Below are 19,863 nucleotides of genomic sequence, written 5' to 3' on the forward strand. Positions count from 1 at the left end.
CTATTTTTGTTATAGAAATTTTTTAATCTTTTCCCTACAAATCCTTAACACTAGATTTACCAACCAGTCAAAATGACTGATTTCAACTGGTTTTATAAAAATTTCTATTTTAATTTTCATCACATGTTATTTCAAGGCATTATGATTTTTTCTATTACATATATACATATGATCAATTTTATAGATTCCTTTTTCCTTTTTTTTTTTTTTTTTTTTTTTTTTGAGATACATATGAGGCATACCTTAATATACCGGAATAATTGTCAATAATTCTAGTGTTAAAAACAATTATGATTGAATCAATCATATGCCATCAAAAAATTATACTATACCTGTATAATTACTATCGACAAGTGAGAATATCACGTGAATGTCTGTACAAAGAATTACTTCTAATAAAATTACATACACCAGGTACGCAGAGGCACAAGATTTTCACGAATTAGGATGAAGAACTTGAATCAATGTGATGTTCCTGATCTGGTGTTTCCATTTGCGATAAAGTCCTTTGTAATTCAGCACGTTCGGCAGGATTTAATCTATGCGCAATTTCCAAGACAGCATCTAATCTTACTTCTGGACAAGTTTCGAGAGCTTCTTTGATACGTGTGATAACTGCATCCTTCTTTACACACATAATATTACGTGATATAACGCTATTTTCATTAACAAGCTGTGCCTCCAACCAAGTGGTAGCCGCTTGATCTTGATCCCACAGATAGGATTCTATAGCTCCTTTATCTTCGATAAACCATCGTCGTAGCATCGCACCAATTTGTCTAACGTCGAACTTAGGTTGCATTGACAAAATATCCTTCTTAATATCCTCTTCCAAAAGTCTTCGTCTTAATTTCCAATAAAGCAACGGTCTTGCTTTTTGCCATGGTATTATATCTTGTATTACGTTTTTTTCTAACATTCGTTCTGGTGTGTCGTGAAGATCCGCAAAATAGACAGCAACTTGTTGATATATAGGTATCAATGTTTTTTCTCTCTTACGAATTACCGTTTCTATTTCTGTTCTTTCTTCAATTGAATTTGATGTATTAAGGTTTTCCTAAAAAATTTATTAATTAACAGATAAGACGATTATTAATGAAAATTTTAATTGAAGAAATAAGATAATATAAAACCATACTTTTAACTTTTGAATAACAGGATCTATTCTATGCATAGTCTTGATGAGATCCTTGTTTCTAAATTTTATTTCTACGATACCACTAGGCTCTAGGACACCACCTCTACTGGTAGTATCAGCAAACATTTCTAAGTATCGTGGATTAATTGTAGTGTCCACTACTGCCCATGCACCACCTCTGAGTTCACCATTTGGTGGAATGTATACAAATATAGGTTTCGTGTACTCTCTCAACGCGTCAACGATATAGGCACCAAATTTGACAATTTGATCGTACATATCTGTAAAATTTACGCATAATCATTAGATTCTAGCATGACAAAGAAACAAAGATTTATTTCATATATATACCTTTCATGCCACTGGAAAATCCTCTCCAGTTAGCGAATATAACAAGCGGTAGTTCTTCCCTATTAAAATCTCGAATAGCTTGTGCAGTTTTATAGGCACTATCTGGGAACCATACTTGGCCAGCCTGAGATATTGTCTTAGCTTCCGAATCGAGATTAGCAGGATCAGCAGGAAGATGTAATTCGACAGTTCTTGTTTCGACGGCTATAACGCCACAAGGTATACCACCTAGTCTTGCTCGACCTGTTATTACAGTTTGTGCCCAAGGTTTCATGATTTCCTACATAATTTAACGAATTGTTAATACCATAAATAAAATCTAAAACAATTGGTGAGAAAGATTTATAAAGAATGAACCGTACCTCCCATGATCCACGATCGAAGAAACCACTTTCCCAGACATTCTGATCGTTAGGTGAGTATCTACCTTCTAACATCCACCTTGGATCATAAGGTGCTTTTGTAGGTACATAAGTAATGTCTCGGTTGATAGAATCGGGGAGAGGTGAAGGTAATATCGGCAAACTTGTACCTTTTGCCCTGGGGAAATAACTCAACCACTTCAAAACTGTGGCCACACCTTCCAAATCTCTACTATCAACCGCATGAGTAACACCATTATTATGCATAATTTGAATACCTCCTAGTTGATTGTTACTAGCGTATACTTCACGTCCTAGGACGGCGTTCAATGCTCGGTAACCAGTAAGAATGATGTGAGAATTTTCAATTTGAATTGTTCTCTGACCAAGACGCACCAAATAAGAACCGATACCAATAGCGCGGCACGAAACGATAGAGATAGTGACAATTTCATCGTAAGCTCTGGATGTTTCGCTAGCAATCATACCAGCGTATTTTAAATTCTCTACGCCTATACCATCGTCTTTGCCAATGATGTCCGTAATTTTATAACGAGATTCACCGGCTGGATCTTCGATTAAGGAAGCCTTGACTGAATTAAAAGGTGCTAGACGAGCATAATCATCTGGTGTCAAGTATATATACTTGAATCCCTTTTCGGGTTCACTTTCATCTTCCCAAGCTATTTTGAATAATCCTTTGATTTCTTCAGCTAGGCCAATACGTGCACCTGCATTCGCGGCAAAATAAATACGCGGAATACCAAGTTGTCTTGCTCTTTCTGAGGCTCTGTAAAATAGAAAGTCCTCCTTTGGGCCAAACGAGCCGAGGAAATGCGTGAGATCATTGGCAATAAGTATAATATCTCGACCAGCAGGAAACTCTGGTGTATAAAGAGTTAATCTCCAAGCTACCATGCCTACATCGTTCTCACCAGGCAAACGCTTTTGTTCAACAAGATTGTCACCATCCAGTACTAGCTCAACGCAATCCATCACTGACGTAGGAATCGTGATGTTTGAATTTGATCTCTCCTCGATATATTTATGCCAAGACTTTTCTACTTGTTGTCGAAATATGTCAGGCAAGTCGTACGCATAAGTTGTACCAGCACTTTGCGCTTGGAATCTCTTGGCTTGAAGGTAATCCTTGGTGAGATACGGTGTTGAAATTGGCAAACCGTGCATAGGGCCAGGTCTCCAATTGGATAAATTAGCAGTAGGCGGTGGATAAGATTCAAAACGAATGATACCTGTCTTAGGATCTGTCGATTCGGCGTAAAGATGTAAATCTATACTGTAACCGCTGTCATTGGCGATACACAAGCGTATGTTCGACGTCGATTTGCCTGGAGCTGGGCGGATTGTCATTTTGATTTCGGCCTGACGTACACGTAACTTCCATAATCTCGGACCATATCTAAGTACCATACTGGTAACACTTTCCTCTATTCTGGCAGGATCCATTATGACTGTAGGAATGAAATTTAAGAATATATGATTACATTCCGTACGTTTAGCCAGAGGATGCGAAAAGGCTACTTCTAACTCATCCATAGCTTCGAGCAGCACGCGCTCTCCTTCGTTGTGAAGATAGTCGAAGCTTGCTTCCTTCGTAATAAGATCGGAATGACGAATAATAGAGCGTATGAAGAAACGATAGTCTGTAACTTGTTGCCCTTTGGCTACCTTTGCTTGTCCAAGGTACAAGTGCATCTTTTGATTCGATGTAGGCAAAGCCTCCAGATCGTATGTTCTCATTCTATTAAGTTCCAATTGAAAAGCACACCCTGGCTCAAGATGTCGATAAATTCTATCCTCGACAAATCCGTCTCTTTGCCTGAACGTAAAGAATTTCGGAAATTGTTTTCTCTTTAGGGCTGCGAAAGTGGCTCTTCTGATACCACGAGATATTAATTCTTCTTTGCTCGTTGCGCACCAGTCGCCAAATAATCTTGCCATAGTAGCGTCGTCTTGATTACTATTCTCTTGAATGGCAATACTTAAAATGTGTACAGGTTCAGCTGGCCTCTCACTTAATTCTGCGGCAGTAGCAGCTTCTGTCGCAGTGCTAAGCGATACATTTATGGATGTACTGTGACGAGATTCGCTACCAATCGCATCTACAGCCTCTAGGACTTTAACAGATACTGAACTCGGCGACGATAGGTCTTCCAATAAGTCCAAGATCTCATCCGAGTATTCACGGAACTGATCAAAGTCTTTGAATGCTGCCATCGCTCCTGTTCTATAATTAACAATTGATTGAGTTTGTCGATTAGGATGATTGTTAGGGAGTAAAAATTGGAAATGTACGAGAGGTATTTCTCCTGATAATTCCAAATGTTGTAAACACGTTAACTCGTAACTGATATAAGCTCTACGAACGTAAACTTCTAAAGCGGCATTGCAAACTGCACGATTCGAATGATAGAAGAAATCATGAAGGATATCGAATATAGATGTCTCGGAGAGTATCAGCTTTTGAAGATTTTCTGGATGAAAATCGTGCCCGTACATATCAACGGCTGATAGGAAAATGGATTCCATTTGGTTGTGTCTAAGTTCGTAGGCAGGTTGATGAGCAGCTATCAATACCTGTCTGGCTCTTAACGCAACACGACTGTGTTCTGTTCTGTTCAAACTGGTCAATTCCGTTAAAGTACTAGCCAATTCGTCAGTGAGACCAGGTTCGTTCGCCCAGAGATGATCTATCAGCATAGTCACTAAGATATTTTTTTTAGTTACTTGGTTATGACTAAAAATCATTGCAGTTACGGTACTTAAATCGTCCTTGTATTGTTCTATCAAAGCGGACACACATTTGTCGTAATGTCCTTGTTGAAATTGACACTCAACCATATAATATTGACGAAGAAGTTCGTGTACGGCAGTTTTCATTCGACCACGTATACCATTTCGATATCTCTGCACAAGCTGTACAATCGCTTGAGTAGTTAAGAAAAATACATCTCTGTCGGAACGTTTCGAAAGGGTAGCAGCATGTCCGTCAATGACAGCTGCGATTTGTTGACTAGGAAATTGTGCAAGAACAGAAGTTATGTTTCTTTCGTACAAAGACATTAATTTTCTTATCTTCTTCTCAACCGAAGCTGGGATTCTTCCTGATATCGTAGCTATCACTTCTTGAAGTTCAAGCAATGGTAAACTAGGATCGCGTAAGGAGAACATGAATTTTTCGATGAGTTCACGTAAACGTGGCAAATGATATGGATCTGGTAAACAGTAACCAGCTAGTGTATTTTCTAAAGCAGTCCGATATTTGGAATGAAGATGATTTAATTTGTCTGGTATAGCTGGTACCGCTGGCGTTGGAAATTGGCCACTATATTCCTCAGCATTCGTCACTAAAGATGGATCATCGAGTTCTAAATGAGCTATTACAGTACCAGCTTCGAGAATAGCACCTGGTCTTTTCACGTAAAACAATGTACCAGCTTCGCTTGTCGTTACCGTCATTATCATTTTCATGACTTCGATTTCAGCGTAAGCTTGTCCCCTATCGATGTGACCACCATCCTCCACCAAAAAATTTATCAATTTACCCGCTGATGGTGATCTAAGTAAAGACGGATCGTTATCCTTTTCAAATACACAGGTTTGATTACCTATAGTAATTCTGTAACGATCTACTTCTTCTTTCATGTACGTCGTGTAACTGGCACCATCCATTGAGAGTAACAAACCACCGTCAGAAAGTCGATGAACTTCGATTTTTTTATAGGAACTATTTAAAACGAGGAAATAACTATTAGGACCTGACTTAGCTGCTTGAACTTTGTACTTGTAACCATCATTCACTAGTTCTACCTAAAATGTTTTAATCAAAATGATCGATAAATTTGTACTATATTTAAAAAATATATTTTCTAACTAAATAATAACTAAATAAACAAATTGACTCACATCTACGAGGTTATTTAAATCATTACTGCCTTGTACTTGACCTTTCTCCAAGGCTGTCTGAAATTCAGTGAATGCGGCAGTAATAGTTCTATCAGCAATATGAATGGCACCACACGTAACGGCTAATAGAACGTTTGGCTTATCGCTTTTAATACGCTCTGCTATAAGCACATCAAGCCATGATGTGTCGATATTGTTTTGTTGAAAAGCTTCAGTTTCCAATAAAGTTATAAGATATTCTACCGTTGTCCTGAAGTCACCTCTGATGCTTAATTCTTTCAGTGCTATTACCAAATTCTCTCGAGCTTGATAACGATCTTCCCCCCAGGAAAAACAATGACCGAATTGAGAATCAGCGAATTCGTGAAGACCACCCGATGCTCCAACAGAAAAATAACCCCAAACATTCTTCGACGATCTAAAGTTCAATTCTTGTACAGTACCAGAACTTGGCTTGAAACCTAAAGTACATTAACGTAATGCATTAAACATCGATATAAATTATTTAATTAATTCGCAATTATTCTGATAGGATAATTACCTTCATCAGGATTTTCACTGGTAATTCTAGCAGCTATCACATGTCCCCAAGGTTGAGGTTTATGACGTAGCTGCTCGAAATCTATTTGACTATCTCCCCAAGGACTCTCACCATAAAGGAGACGTATATCTTTAATATGATGAAGAGGCAATCCCATCGCCACTTGAAGCTGTGCAGCAGGGAGATTTACGTCCGATATCATCTCGGTACATGGATGTTCCACTTGAAGTCTAGGATTCAATTCCAAAAAATAATACCGGCCAGAAGTATCATATAAATATTCAACGGTACCCGCGCTGACATATCCAACCATTTTTGCTAATCTTACAGCAGCCTGTTAAACCGAAAGTAAACCAATACATAATGTACAAGAGAAGAGAATTCTGTAACTAATGAAACTATTGTGTTTATACTTTCTCCATCTCTTCGAAGACTTCAGGTTTAGCTATTACCGCTGGTGCCTCTTCTATTATTTTCTGATGTCTTCTTTGGATAGAGCAATCACGGCCGAACAACGATATTGCATTACCGTAATTATCGGCTAATAATTGAACCTCTAAATGACGAGCACATTTCGCCATTTTCATGATAAATATCGGTGAACCCGGTATCTCGGCTTGCACTTGTCTACAAAAATTACAAATGTATAGTTAATATATATATATATATTTCTTTACAAAAAATTATTATTAATTATACATCATCCAATTCACCTAAACAAGGCGGGTAACTCTTCCGCGTTTTCGCATTTTCTAATACCCTTACCGCCGCCACCTTCGCTAGCTTTCACCATAATCGGAAAACCAATTTTATTAGCTGCAGCAAGACATTCCTCGACGGTGGAAACACAACCTTTCTTGAACAATTCGGTTGATATCTTTATCTTCTTGCCACTATATTGAGCTTTCAATTCAGATCCCGACCAAGGTAACGTAGGAACGTCTGCTGTTTGAGCGACAATACTAGAAGCTATTTTATCACCTAAAGCCCACATAGCTCTCTCGGATGGACCTGAATGTTATTACATAATAGGAAAAAATAAATAGATATTTTTAATAAACATTTAAATGATTTTAAATTAAGTTCATAATTTTCCAATAGAAAGAGATCTCGAACATTTTACCTATAAAAGAGATATTATTTTTATGCAGTAACTCTGGTAATTTAGGATTTTCTGATGCATGACCCCATCCAGCCCAAACAGCTTGCACCTGCGTCCTTGTTGCAATATCCACGATGAGCTCGACGTTCGCATAATTATTGTTGTTTGTTCCACCAGGTACGGGGACATATTGATCGGCCATTTTTATATATTCCGCATTAGCTTTAAGGTCTTCCGGGGTGACCATGACCACGAAACGTACCGCTCTTTCATTCTTAAACATCTCGTAAGACCATCGTCGTATCGACCGCATACATTTGACTGCAGCGATTCCATTGTTAGCTATTAAAACCTATAAATAATGAGAAATTAAATAAAATTAAACGAAAATTATATTCATTAGTTGCATAAACCGTTTCGTATTAACTGTTTTATTATTTTTTGAATGTTATTCGATTACCTTGTTGATAACCTTGGTGCCGCCAAAGCGATGTACGAATTCTTCGGGTGTCGCAACGGTGAAATCTTTCTCTTGCAATCGGCTTTGTGTCTGAATCATCACCGTACCCTGCGACATGCTGGGCCTGCAAAAATAAAAACGAACCATGCTTTTAATTAAAACTAATCGACCAAGAACGATTTGTATTTTATAATTATTTTATCATAAAAATTATTGATGTTTCACTGTTTCATTATTATAATCTACAATTAATTACATAAATATTTTAACATAATAAATACAACTTTTATATCTTCATGTAATAGTTTTCATCTTCATTGCGTTAATTCCTGTAGTTTTCTGCTACTCGCAACGAGTATGATATTATAAAATATGTATTTATGATACGTAAAATATGTATTTAAGAGAGGATCACGACAGACGCATTATTTCTATAAATTCCCGATAAAGATTCTTGTCTTTTCATCTGACTATGCTAAAAATGTATGAATGAGAGTAGAGAAAGTATATAAACCGTTAATTTAAACGGTTCACGTAACGTTGTGCTCCTAAATTGGTACACTTTCTGAGTAGCAGTATCATCAATTCAATTGATACAGTTCGTTCCATATTTTTGTCTTATACTTGCTTTCTTTTTACATCGCACATGATGGATACCTTAGAACAACACATTCTTCTTTTCTGTACTGCCAATGTTATATATAAAATGTTTTTTATCAAAAAAAGTATATATATATATATATATATATATATATATATATATATATATATATATATATATATATACATATATACATATACATATACACACACATATGTAATGTATATTTGCACGAACGATTACGAGCAAGCACGTGCATATACATTATGTCACTTCGTCGGTATCAATTTTACGAAAATATCTATTAAAATTAAATTATCGAAACAGTATTACGTTAATCCAGATGTTCTTGGTTGTAAATAATTCTTCATTTCTTCCTCCTTCTCTTGCGCATTATCTTCATCCGACGTTATTTTAACGATAGTAGTACCTTGAAGATTGTCGGAACTCCTCCACATCGGTTCTTTTTCAGTTCTTTCAGCTAAAACAAATCTCTTCATGCGTCTCATCACGTGGATTCCATATAAAAAAGAAAAGGAAAGGAAAACGACGAAATCCAATGAAATATCCAAGGAAATCCAGAATTCAATAATCAAAAGTTATCGATCACTATCCTCAAGGACCAAAAGAATACTCCAATCAGCCTGTTTACATAGTCATTTTTCTTAGTGTTTATAGATCCAAGTCCAATCCTTCATCCATGCTCATGATATTCATCATTATTCATTTTCTTATGTCATTCATTGTTTACTTCGTAAAATATTCTTTCATCTTATTTGTATCTTCTTGAAGGATTCTAAGAACATCATAAGGTCACTTGCGATTTTATACTCGTTTTATAAATATTTAGAAATATATCTCTTCTATAATTATTAGTTTAAAAATTCTTATATATCCCGCATATATACTTTTACAGACTATAACCTCGAATTAAAGTCAATCAGATGACAAAAAACGAGGAAAGATTCTAGTCATGCCGGGAAATCGAATATTCTCGTTCCAAACCAGAGAAAGACCTTGAAGAACATTTTTTTTCTTTTTATTAATCATTCAACCAAAATCTTATTTCCCGCTGTTTTTTGTAAAGATATAGAACGCTTTGAAAGATAGCAAAGGATATAATTTTTTAACTGGTTCAATCGGAGATTGAATTTTTCACGGTAAAACGAAAAAAATAAATATTACAGAAACGATTATGATACAAACGTCCTTTTACAAAGAAAGACGGATTGTCACTGACAGCTTATAGGCAAGGTGAACGGTTACTTTTCTTCTGCAAGAAATCCCCTACTACCTGTACTGCACTTGCTATCAAGAAGTGCTGAACGCATTCTTTCTTCACCAAATATCCGACATTTAATTTAATTTTTTGTGATATGCATATGAAAAATGATATACAATTTTATTGAAATTTCATTTCAATCTTAGGTAAAGTCCACAATTCGAATAATAAAACTCGAATTAAATTAATAATCATAAACGATGAAATCATGTCATTAATAATGTTCATATCGGTAATAGGATATCAAATTCGATTAGAATCCTAAACACTACAGATTGATATCTTATTAAGTAATCAAATTAATAACGAAAGGTCAAGAAAAAACATAACATATATCAAGTGATAAATGTACATCAAGAACTAAAAAAAATTCATGTTTAAAATGTATTGCCATTCTATACTAACGCACACGTTTCAAACACTTTTCAAGTAATTTCTGTGGCTAGCATAGATCAGAAGAGAGACCTTTTACACACATTCGATGGTACAATCAGCTGATCCATTAAGAATAAGTTTCATTTATCTGTTGATCTTTCAAATACAATACATCTAATTATTTATATATGTGCGTACTTTACCTATCAACATACGGAATTAATTAATCAAAGATATTTTCAGACACTTTTTGAAATAGAACAACTTTTTTTAAATCAAGCAAAGTATTCTAAATTATATATATATATATATTAATATGTGTATGTACTTTATCAAATATACGAAGAATTAAAAAAAAGAAAAAAGAAATTTTGTTTGAAACACAAGATAAAAAATATCGAATTATTACAATTTTTTATCAACAGCATTTATAAGAAACCTCTGTATTTTATATCTAAACAAAATCTTATTTCCTTATACTTACACAAACATTTAGAACATGTTACTATAATTGACTCTTATGTAAAATGAAAAAAAGAAAATTATCTACTTGTTACATTTTTGATTTTTAATTGACGTAGTTCGCTCATTACTTATACCTACACTTTCAAGTGAGATTAGATATCTTAATATGCATTACAAAGACGCTTATAGACGCGTTAGATTAATTATTATATTAATAAAAATAAATTATAAACGAAAAAAAGAAAAAAAATAGATTAATCTTCGCATTGATTGGAAATATGTTTCGCTTGTCATTTAATCTTATATTTTGTTTTTCAAGGTAAAATTGGACAATGACCAAATTAAAGATTCGATCATCTTTCTATAGTATCGTCAAAGTGTTTTATAATAGCTTACCAGAAACAAGATTAACTACTTTCATAAGCATACTCAGTTCGAATTTGATGAAGTTCAGAAGTTTCTATCGGCTATATAAAAGAAAATCTAACGAGTTTAAATGTTTTTTAATTCGTTTAATGCGTTATTATGAAAGTTTTCGTTGGATTTATACTTTCCTTGAAATTTCTCTACGATCTTGATATAAAATAAATGACATTTGTAAGTCTGATAATATTTTTAACTTATTATTTTTAAATTACGTTTATTTAAGTTTATTTACTTATATTTTCTATCAAAATATTTCGTATTACTAACTTAGCCATTTCCTTTTATTATAGATATTTATTTTCAAAGGAAATTTGACTATTAATATTTATTATATTTTTTATACGTCCTAGGAGAAATGATATTCATTAATTTAGTATAATTCTTATCATCAATCTTCTATCATTTACATGCGTGCTACATAGATTAATAAATCGTAGGCAATATGTAAAATGATTTCAAATTCCATAAAAATCCACTGACATGATTTATCGATTCACAGACAGAGTTGCTATACAAGCAACACTTAACACTTAGAAACTTCTTTACGATTGATGAGCAAGTAACAATTTTACAGGACAAAGTTCCACAGTTCGAAAATAGATTAACATAATACTTTGTTTATTTTCAAGTACAATTAATGTCAATTATGGTTTAAAAATTATATCAGTTGCATTTAAATGTATAAATTTATAATTTCTACATTTAAGTCCATTTAAACAACGTGTCCTCCTTCGAAATTTTTTTTTATATGATAAGTTATTACGCGAATTAGATTTTTTATATGATAAGTTAAAAAAAAAATATACTAAAAAAGTTTCGTTTAAAAAAAACTGGTTGGCCCTGATAAATAAAAATAACCTTTAACAAAATAAAACAAAAATTTCATATCATCGTATTTCATTTTTCAAATGGCGCAACCATATATTGTAAAATTTAGTCATACCATTTAATTCATAAGAAATATTTGAATGTTTGATTTGGGTACCCTGTATATTACTTATTATATATTGTAAAATTATAAATGTGTACTTACGGTAGTACTAAGGTTAGGTATTCGATTTACTTTTTAATATACAAAAAAATTCCACGATATACGTAATAAATGATAAATAGTAGCTATACATAACTTGATTACGAAATCCTCATTACATTGACCGCATGAATAAATAATTGCGGTCAAAGCGCATTACGAGATTATTCTGTCGATTCATTGGCGATTCTATATAACGATCATGAATTTAAATAATTTTTTTTTATAATCTCATATAAATTTCTATATGAAAAGAAAAATAAATTATAAAAACAGAAATAAACAGGAATAAATATTAACGAACGTTCAATTCACATTTGTTTAAATATTGGATTTATTAATTATTTTATAGACGTACGAAACTGCGCCATCTTAAACACGAATTTTTCATTTATGAAATGATAATTGGAAGCCAATCATTTTGTAATATAAATATTGTTATCCAGTTTCTTAAATAAAATATTTTCATGAATACTTTCACTGTGATATTCGTTAGGAAGGTTAATAAAGATTTTAATGTGATAAATGCGTATAACATTTTCCATAAAACAAGTATACGAAAGAAATAAAGACCACTTAAATTTTTAAGTAGTCATTTCTTCCGGATTTGAAATTGCGCACTAATTATCATCATTATTAAGTATCATCTTTATCGTTATCATCATCATTATTATTATTAATACTATCATTATTATCTATTATTATTTATAATTATTATTACGAAAAGAATTCCCGTCAATCTTTGTTTTCATCTCAATTATCGATGAGAGACAAAAACAATCGAATAAATGTCCTCAAAGAACTGAATCGTTAGATTGGTTTCATTGATCATCGGAATACCTCTTTCGGAAAATAACATTGGAAAACGAGATCAAGTAGAAAAATCTTATGATGATCACCTGAGTCGTTTACGTCGTTCAACCAAGCCTGGAAGGATGGAGAATTGTTGAACTTGAGGGCTGTTTCCATTATTCCCATCGATGGGAAAACTATCACCAATTTCCAACTCCTCTTCGGCGTCCGGGTCGGGTTCCCCGACAACGAAGCTAACCGGTGTCGTTTCGGACATCTCGGAGTTGTTTTCCCTATTATCACCAGAAGAAGGTTCAATAATGTGAACGATTTCGTCTTCGCTCGTACAGGAGGAGGAGGAGATCCTTGGCTGTGACTCTTCTGGTCTTCCCTTCTCGTTACCTTCAAAACAAGTCGCGTATATGCGAGCTCGGAATAAAGAACCGTTTGAAAGAAAAGTTTTGCGGGAAAATTTGGGAAAAAAAATGATAATAAAAAACAAAAGGAAAAAAAATAAAAAAAAATAAAGGAAGACCCAAGTAGGCAAAACCACCAGCATTAAATCTATTCTTCGAAAATATGAATTTGATTCTATGAGAGCGAACGGCATGCAAAAAAGCGTTCAAAATTCCTAATTTTTAAAGGTGAATCGCCGAGGTAAAAACCTACCATGAATTGACTGTTCCGTCTTTAAACTACGTTCTACGTTCAAACGTAGGCTCTGTTTAACTTGGAAGAAGTGTTCAAAAGAAGAAAACCTAATCGCGAAAGAACCAATACGACTTCCTGCCAATAACGCATGGCTGAAAATGTCGTTAATGAGGTACCAAGCAAAAGGAAACGTATCCATGACGTATTTAGATATACTCACGCATATCGAAATATTTGCTATACCATAGAAAACAATAGAAAACCTATTGTTAACTTTCGATTGACGTTAATATCAATGACGAGTTGAAAAATATTTTCTAACTTCCATTACCCATGCATAACACATTACGGAAACGTAACGTCTTCGGAATCCTTTGGAAATGTTTACAAATAAATAATAAAAAAACAGTTGTTAAATCAACAATGTATATATTAAGGATACACCAGGAAGGAATTGATTAGATTTCTATGATAGCCCAAATTCAAGATCAAATTACCCACGTATGTAGGTATCAATTATTTTTGATAATATCAACGAATTGACTAAGGAGTACGTTATATAAGTTACGAGGTCGTTAAATTCTTGAGAAAGAAGAAAAACAGTGGAAAAGATAATATTTCAAGAAATCAATCGAAATCCAGCGGGGAAGCAATAGAAGAAATACCTCACGTGAAAAAGGCTTTCTACTCACCGTAAAGAGGTCTATGACCGAGACGATCCCTCGCCCTTCTTAAAAGGGAGGACCACCAATCCCACCACTGTCGCCACCACCACAACCACCACCACCAAGGGGGTTCCTCTTCGTGATTGTACTGAATTCCCTGAAACCACCTGCGGACATCAGTTGTAACGGACACCAGACCACCGATTACGAAAAGAAGAGTTAAAATGTGAATGATTAGGAGCACGTTGAAGAGGATACCCCGCGTTAGGCGGTTAAATGCGAAAAGTTTTCAAATTTTACGTCGAAAAGACGCGAATTTTTTTTAAGATTCTTGCCTTCCCATTGTCCAACAATTTATATTTCGTGAATTACGCGTCGAGAGCCGAAGTGACAGGGGGGAAAAAAGAAAGAAAGAAAGAACACTAAAAGTTACGGCTTTATTTTTCTTTTTCTTTCTCTTCTCTTTTTTCTTTTTTTCCTTTTCTTTTTTTTTTTTCTTTTCTTTTTTTATATCAAATCGAAATACCGATTAGCGTGTTCAGAAGATTCCGTAGCATATTAAATGCACACCTTGCCGCTTCTCGATTATTCAATTCACTTTTCTTTCAAAATCCTTCTTTATTTGTTTGTTCTTTATCCCTCTTCTTCTAGATCAGAATTCCTTCTTTCGTATCTGTTTCTTTCTTGTACTTCAATTCTCTCTTCATTAATTTTATTATCCGTGAGTCTTGAATCACACTGGCGATCAACAGTTTACAATATATATTTATCGGCCTTGAAATAGACCGTGTCAATCCAATATCCACGAAAGAAAATACATAAATACTCGAGTGCTTGCTCGTACCAATGAAATTGTATATAAATGCGATTAGGATTTTTCTGATTGTTCAGAGATAAACGACGTACAATCTTAATTTAGTCAATTATAACCGACGAATAAATGAAGGGATTATTCGCTCGCATAAATTGTCACGAAATTTTAATTGAATTTTCTAGATTTTATTAATTAGTAACGGGTAATCAAATATATAAATCAGGGGAGCAGGGAAAAGATCGAACGCCGTAAATGACTGAAACAGACTGCCGATCGTGTTGATGTCACGGGCCGACTCGACTCGACGAACATTCGTAAGACGATAATATCGATAAGCCGTAGGAGAAATATCAAATAAACGAATGACCGGATACAACACTAAGGGGTTCAAAGATCACAAGTATTATGTATGTACGTCCTTGAATTTTACTAGCATCTATCCCCTTTCATCCTTAACATCGTCCAAGTCAAATCTTATTTCAATAGACTTTTTTTATTTCATTCTTTGTTTACTACGTTTCTGGAGAAACAAGTCACGAATCCCACGACAACATGTCATTAATTACGTTAATTCCATAATTGGTTCTTTACCTTACACTCTGTTTAACAATCTAAATCATAACTGTTAGTAGACTTAATCTTTGTGAAAACATTCGTGAAAGTTGATGTATCGAAGAGAAATATTTAAAATGATAAATATTTAATGAACATATTTATTTAAAAAGAAATAAAATAAAAATAGGAAGAAGAAAAATGTGGACACATTGATGCAATCAAGAATCAAGAAGTATTACCAAAATGCCACCATTAGATTGACGAGATATAATTAGGTATATATGTATGTGTGTATGAGTACATATATAATTATATATTCGTTATATATTTCGTTAACGTTGAAATTTATATTTGTCGTTTTACATTTCTAGGTTGGTATAGAAGATGAATTAATAATTATTAATAATTAATAATTATTGACAAGATTATAATTTATTTTCAAGGATAAGTTTCAAGATAAAATATTATCAAGTAAATTGAAATGAAAATGAAATGTTTAATATGAATCATTTGCTTATGAAAAATAAATAAATTTATAAATAGATATTTGTAATGGCAATATAATTATTGATTCATCTTATATAATAATAATTTTATTTAATATATCTTATATAATAATAAGCTTCGTAAGTAACTCTCAGTTTAGCTAAATTTTCTTGTTTTCTAATACATTATAAATTATTAATAAGATTGAGGCTTAAGTTGTACAATACTTCATATCAAAATAAAGATATTAAATTAAAAATATGACGAGAAAATACATTACGACTCATATTTATTGAAAAAGTTTGCTAAATTTTATGATAATTTCATATTTCAAAATTATATTTAAATTAAATAATTAAACTATGTATAATAACTTTTTTTCTTTTTGTATCATATTAAAAAATAAGAATGTAATCGTTAACTAAACTGTAAAATTCCACAGAAAGTCGAGTTTATCATGATGAGAATTTCTAACATCCGTTACTTTCCTTAGAATTATATTACAGTTTCAGTATAATTCTGCAATTTCGAAATAATTATGCGATATAAGAAACAGGTATTCAAGCATCGTCTCTCACAATCAGTAAAAATCGCGGAAATACTTTTGTCTTCTTATGTCCGTTTTTTATAAGCATGTATATTTAGAGCAGATAAAGTTCAACAACGTAAATCGGGGTATGCGAATAATCATTATACGGATTGCAAAGTAAGAACATGCGTTATTAAAGAAACAACGTCAATTTTGAGAATCGTTATAACCAGCACGAACGGTTCAATGACATAAGTACACCTGATATTACGATCCATAGTTGTAACAATACTTCACAAAACGGAAAAGGAGTAAAACAAAATAGGTAACGATAATTGCCAATATATCATTTTATCATTCAATAAATTTTCTCATTTCAACATGAAAAAGAAAACAACATTGTAATTATTAAATTGTCATATTAAAAATAAAATAAGAAAAAGTCATACACTTTTTTCGTTACCATTATATTTACATTTTTCCTCTTTCTCACTGATCCTGTCTTTCTCTTTTTATTTCTCATCACTGATTACTTTATTAAAATATTCAAAGTTATGCAATTTACATGTTTACTTCATGACGGTTGTTTTTAAATCACGCGATTATCTAAACACTTCGGTCGTTCGTGTTATCGTGAAGTTTTCTCGTACAAATCGCATGACTTTATAATTTGCATGAAAATGTGCGATTATAGTCCTTCGAAGCTCGATAACGTTGTTTTTATTATATAGACGCACATGTGTATTTACACAGTTACACATATATGCACAAATTTACGTACAAATACAACTTCCAAATGTATTGAATCTTGATACTAGAGATTTCCAAACACGAAACGTCCTTGTAATATTACACATTATACAAATAAGATTTCTCATCTTAGCCACGATGTTGATAACTTCAATTAAAAAATGAATATTTACTGATAAATCCTCTTGTGATAAATTAAAAAATGTTTAATAAGTCATTTTTTTCTTATTTCTACATTATAAAATGTTAATGTCATTAAAATGATAAGATAGAAAGAAAATGATAATGGAAATTAAAAATTACGTTTATAAATTTAGATCATAGTTAAGTGACATGGAATTTTATGTTTTAATTTAATGACGTATTTGAAAAATACGTTTATATCGTTATATCAGAAAGAAAAAGAAAAACAGAAAATATCATTCACAAATTTTTTACAATTTCACTTACCTCAGTATTTTCAAATTACTTGTGAGATAATAAATGAAGCGTTCATTAAAGATAACATCTAATACTAAAGAAATATTGCAAATTTAACGTGTAAATGAAATGAAAGGGATAGGAAAAGAAGAGGAGGGAGTGGAGAAAGTGGGGATGGGTGCGGGGCAATGGTGACTATACACATTATGCACTTTTTTTGCAACTACTTCGCAAAAAATAAGACGCAGAAAACCACAATTGCGTTAGACGATTGAGTTGATACACATATATAAACAGCTCTATTTCCTACATGCGATCGATATACATGTACATACACACACACATATATACATATCTATCTATGTAAGGTTAATTACAAAAACTAAAAATACGATATTTTCAAAATAACCAATTACTATTTGTAATATCGATTCGTCAGACATTACGAATTTACGATTACATCATAAAGTTTTTTTTTTTTCGTTTCTTTTTCTTTTTTCTTTTATCTTTTTTTATTTATTATTAAGAATTATACTTATCGCAAAGGGAAAACTATAGAATGAAATCTATCACTGTAACTCTTACGTATTCAATAGCAACCGATCGGTAAAAAAGTTGCGGTTTATATGAAACACGTTGGCATTTATATATTCAAGTTTTTTATTAATTATTAAAATAAAAAATTTAATTATATACATATATATGTTATTATAAATATTTAATGCATTAGATGATGATTTTTATATTTGTACATAAAAAAGAAAAAAGAATCGAAAAGAAAAATTTTATTTGCCCAAATATTATTTTAAATCGTATTATCTAGGTGAGATAGATCGAGTGTAAAAATAACAAAAACGATCGATAACTTTTAGTTGAAAATTAAGCTATAATATGGACACGTACATATGTATATATAAAGACTGGATGTTATTTTGAACATTTTATACCACCATCCACGAGTACTACGCATAATACAACTTGTAAATTGATTGCATAATACGTCAATTTATACCTCGGAAGCATCTCAGTACTTTTAAGACGTTTATTGAATCACAAATTGTGTTGTCATAGTTTTCTTAGCTGTAGTTTCAAGTTGACCTTCTCACTCGACTTTTTTAATTAGTTAATTAATCTTTCCATTACCACGTGGTTCCATTAATATAAAGATACTCAATGATTTATTTCCGAGTTAATTTTTTAGATAGCATTTGCAACTAATTATTATATTAATCCCTTATTCCAAGCCATAAAAATGTAATGAAAATTATGTCATTAATAATAATCACATGAATGTTCGTTAATATTTGATAGAAAGCGAAGGAAAAAAGATAGAAGGAAAAAAGAGAAAAAAGATAACACACACACACACACACACACACGTCATACAAGGAAATACCACATGAAAGGAAGAAAATATTGTTTCTCTTGTACGAACTTCTTTACGACGTTTATAGATTTGCACGTGAGGCAATCAAAAGTTGATAGGATTCATGCGATTCGTCGAGAGACGAGTCAGGCGACTTAGAACGGTTTATGATTGGTCGGCTCGAAGCGTGGCATGTTTCCAGGGAACCCGCGTTACCGAAAGAGAATTCAGCCGAATTAATTGCCGATCGAGAATAATATTCATGACATAAAGAAAAAACTTCAATGAACTATCATGAAATATAAGATAAGAATGAAAAGAAAAATAATATCTCCGTATTATTGAAGAGAAGCCATTTTTTTTAACTCACCGGTGACGAATCCTACGCGGTGGAGTAGCACGCTCCTCCCTGAGGTTAGGTTCGTCGTCTCGTGCGTGTTCTGTCATTCGTGTGGCCTTTTTTCAACAATTATCACAACGAAAAAAATATGTAAATGTTAAAACACAAAGTGTGATAATTCGAAACACGTTAGAGAAGCCTTGTTAGTCAACGTTGATCAATTATAGATCGACATTGATCGTTAAGGCAGTAAAATGTTCTGTCACCTTCCGTACATTTATCTTTTCTTTATTCTTTTTTCCACACTAATTTCGTACACACTTTATTACGCGTCGTTAGTTCATATACTAACGTCACTGTCGATTAGACCTCACCTTTTACAATTTCTATATCTCTCTTCGTTTAGTTATCTATGTTCTATCACTCTCTTGTTCT

General features: G+C 32.8%; 1 protein-coding gene across 9 annotated transcripts; it reads right to left on the reverse strand.

Moving 5' to 3' along the window:
* Nucleotides 1-3: 3 nt before the first annotated feature.
* On the reverse strand, nt 4-19,785 carry LOC124423014 (acetyl-CoA carboxylase). 9 transcript variants are annotated; one of them, XM_046960223.1, is made up of 13 exons: nt 19,459-19,785; nt 14,196-14,335; nt 12,960-13,254; nt 7,882-8,005; nt 7,443-7,773; nt 7,033-7,330; nt 6,733-6,946; nt 6,320-6,653; nt 5,779-6,239; nt 1,852-5,682; nt 1,490-1,769; nt 1,139-1,419; nt 4-1,057 (listed from the first exon to the last, which is right to left on the reverse strand). In XM_046960223.1, the coding sequence occupies exons 1-13, from the start codon at nt 19,533-19,535 to the stop codon at nt 443-445; spliced, it is 7,281 nt and encodes a 2,426-aa protein (XP_046816179.1). In that variant the 5' UTR covers nt 19,536-19,785; the 3' UTR covers nt 4-442. The 9 variants fall into 9 exon arrangements, with proteins under 9 accessions (XP_046816179.1, XP_046816182.1, XP_046816181.1 ...); XM_046960226.1 differs by lacking the exon at nt 19,459-19,785 and adding an exon at nt 19,119-19,138; XM_046960225.1 differs by lacking the exon at nt 19,459-19,785 and adding an exon at nt 18,735-19,026.
* Between the last annotated feature and the right edge of the window lie 78 nt (nt 19,786-19,863).

This window comes from Vespa crabro, chromosome 3, assembly GCF_910589235.1.
Source record: "Vespa crabro chromosome 3, iyVesCrab1.2, whole genome shotgun sequence".
In the NCBI taxonomy this organism is placed as follows: domain Eukaryota; kingdom Metazoa; phylum Arthropoda; class Insecta; order Hymenoptera; family Vespidae; genus Vespa; species Vespa crabro.

Coding starts and splice junctions, on each gene's coding strand:
- LOC124423014 (XM_046960223.1), bottom strand. CDS start 19,535: ATGACAGAACACGCACGAGACGACGAACCTAACCTCAGGGAGGAGCGT. Junction 7,774..7,881: donor GCACCAAGGTTATCAACAAG/GTAATCGAATAA, acceptor CATTATTTATAG/GTTTTAATAGCTAACAATGG. Junction 6,947..7,032: donor GAGTTACCCGCCTTGTTTAG/GTGAATTGGATG, acceptor TAATTTTTGTAG/ACAAGTGCAAGCCGAGATAC.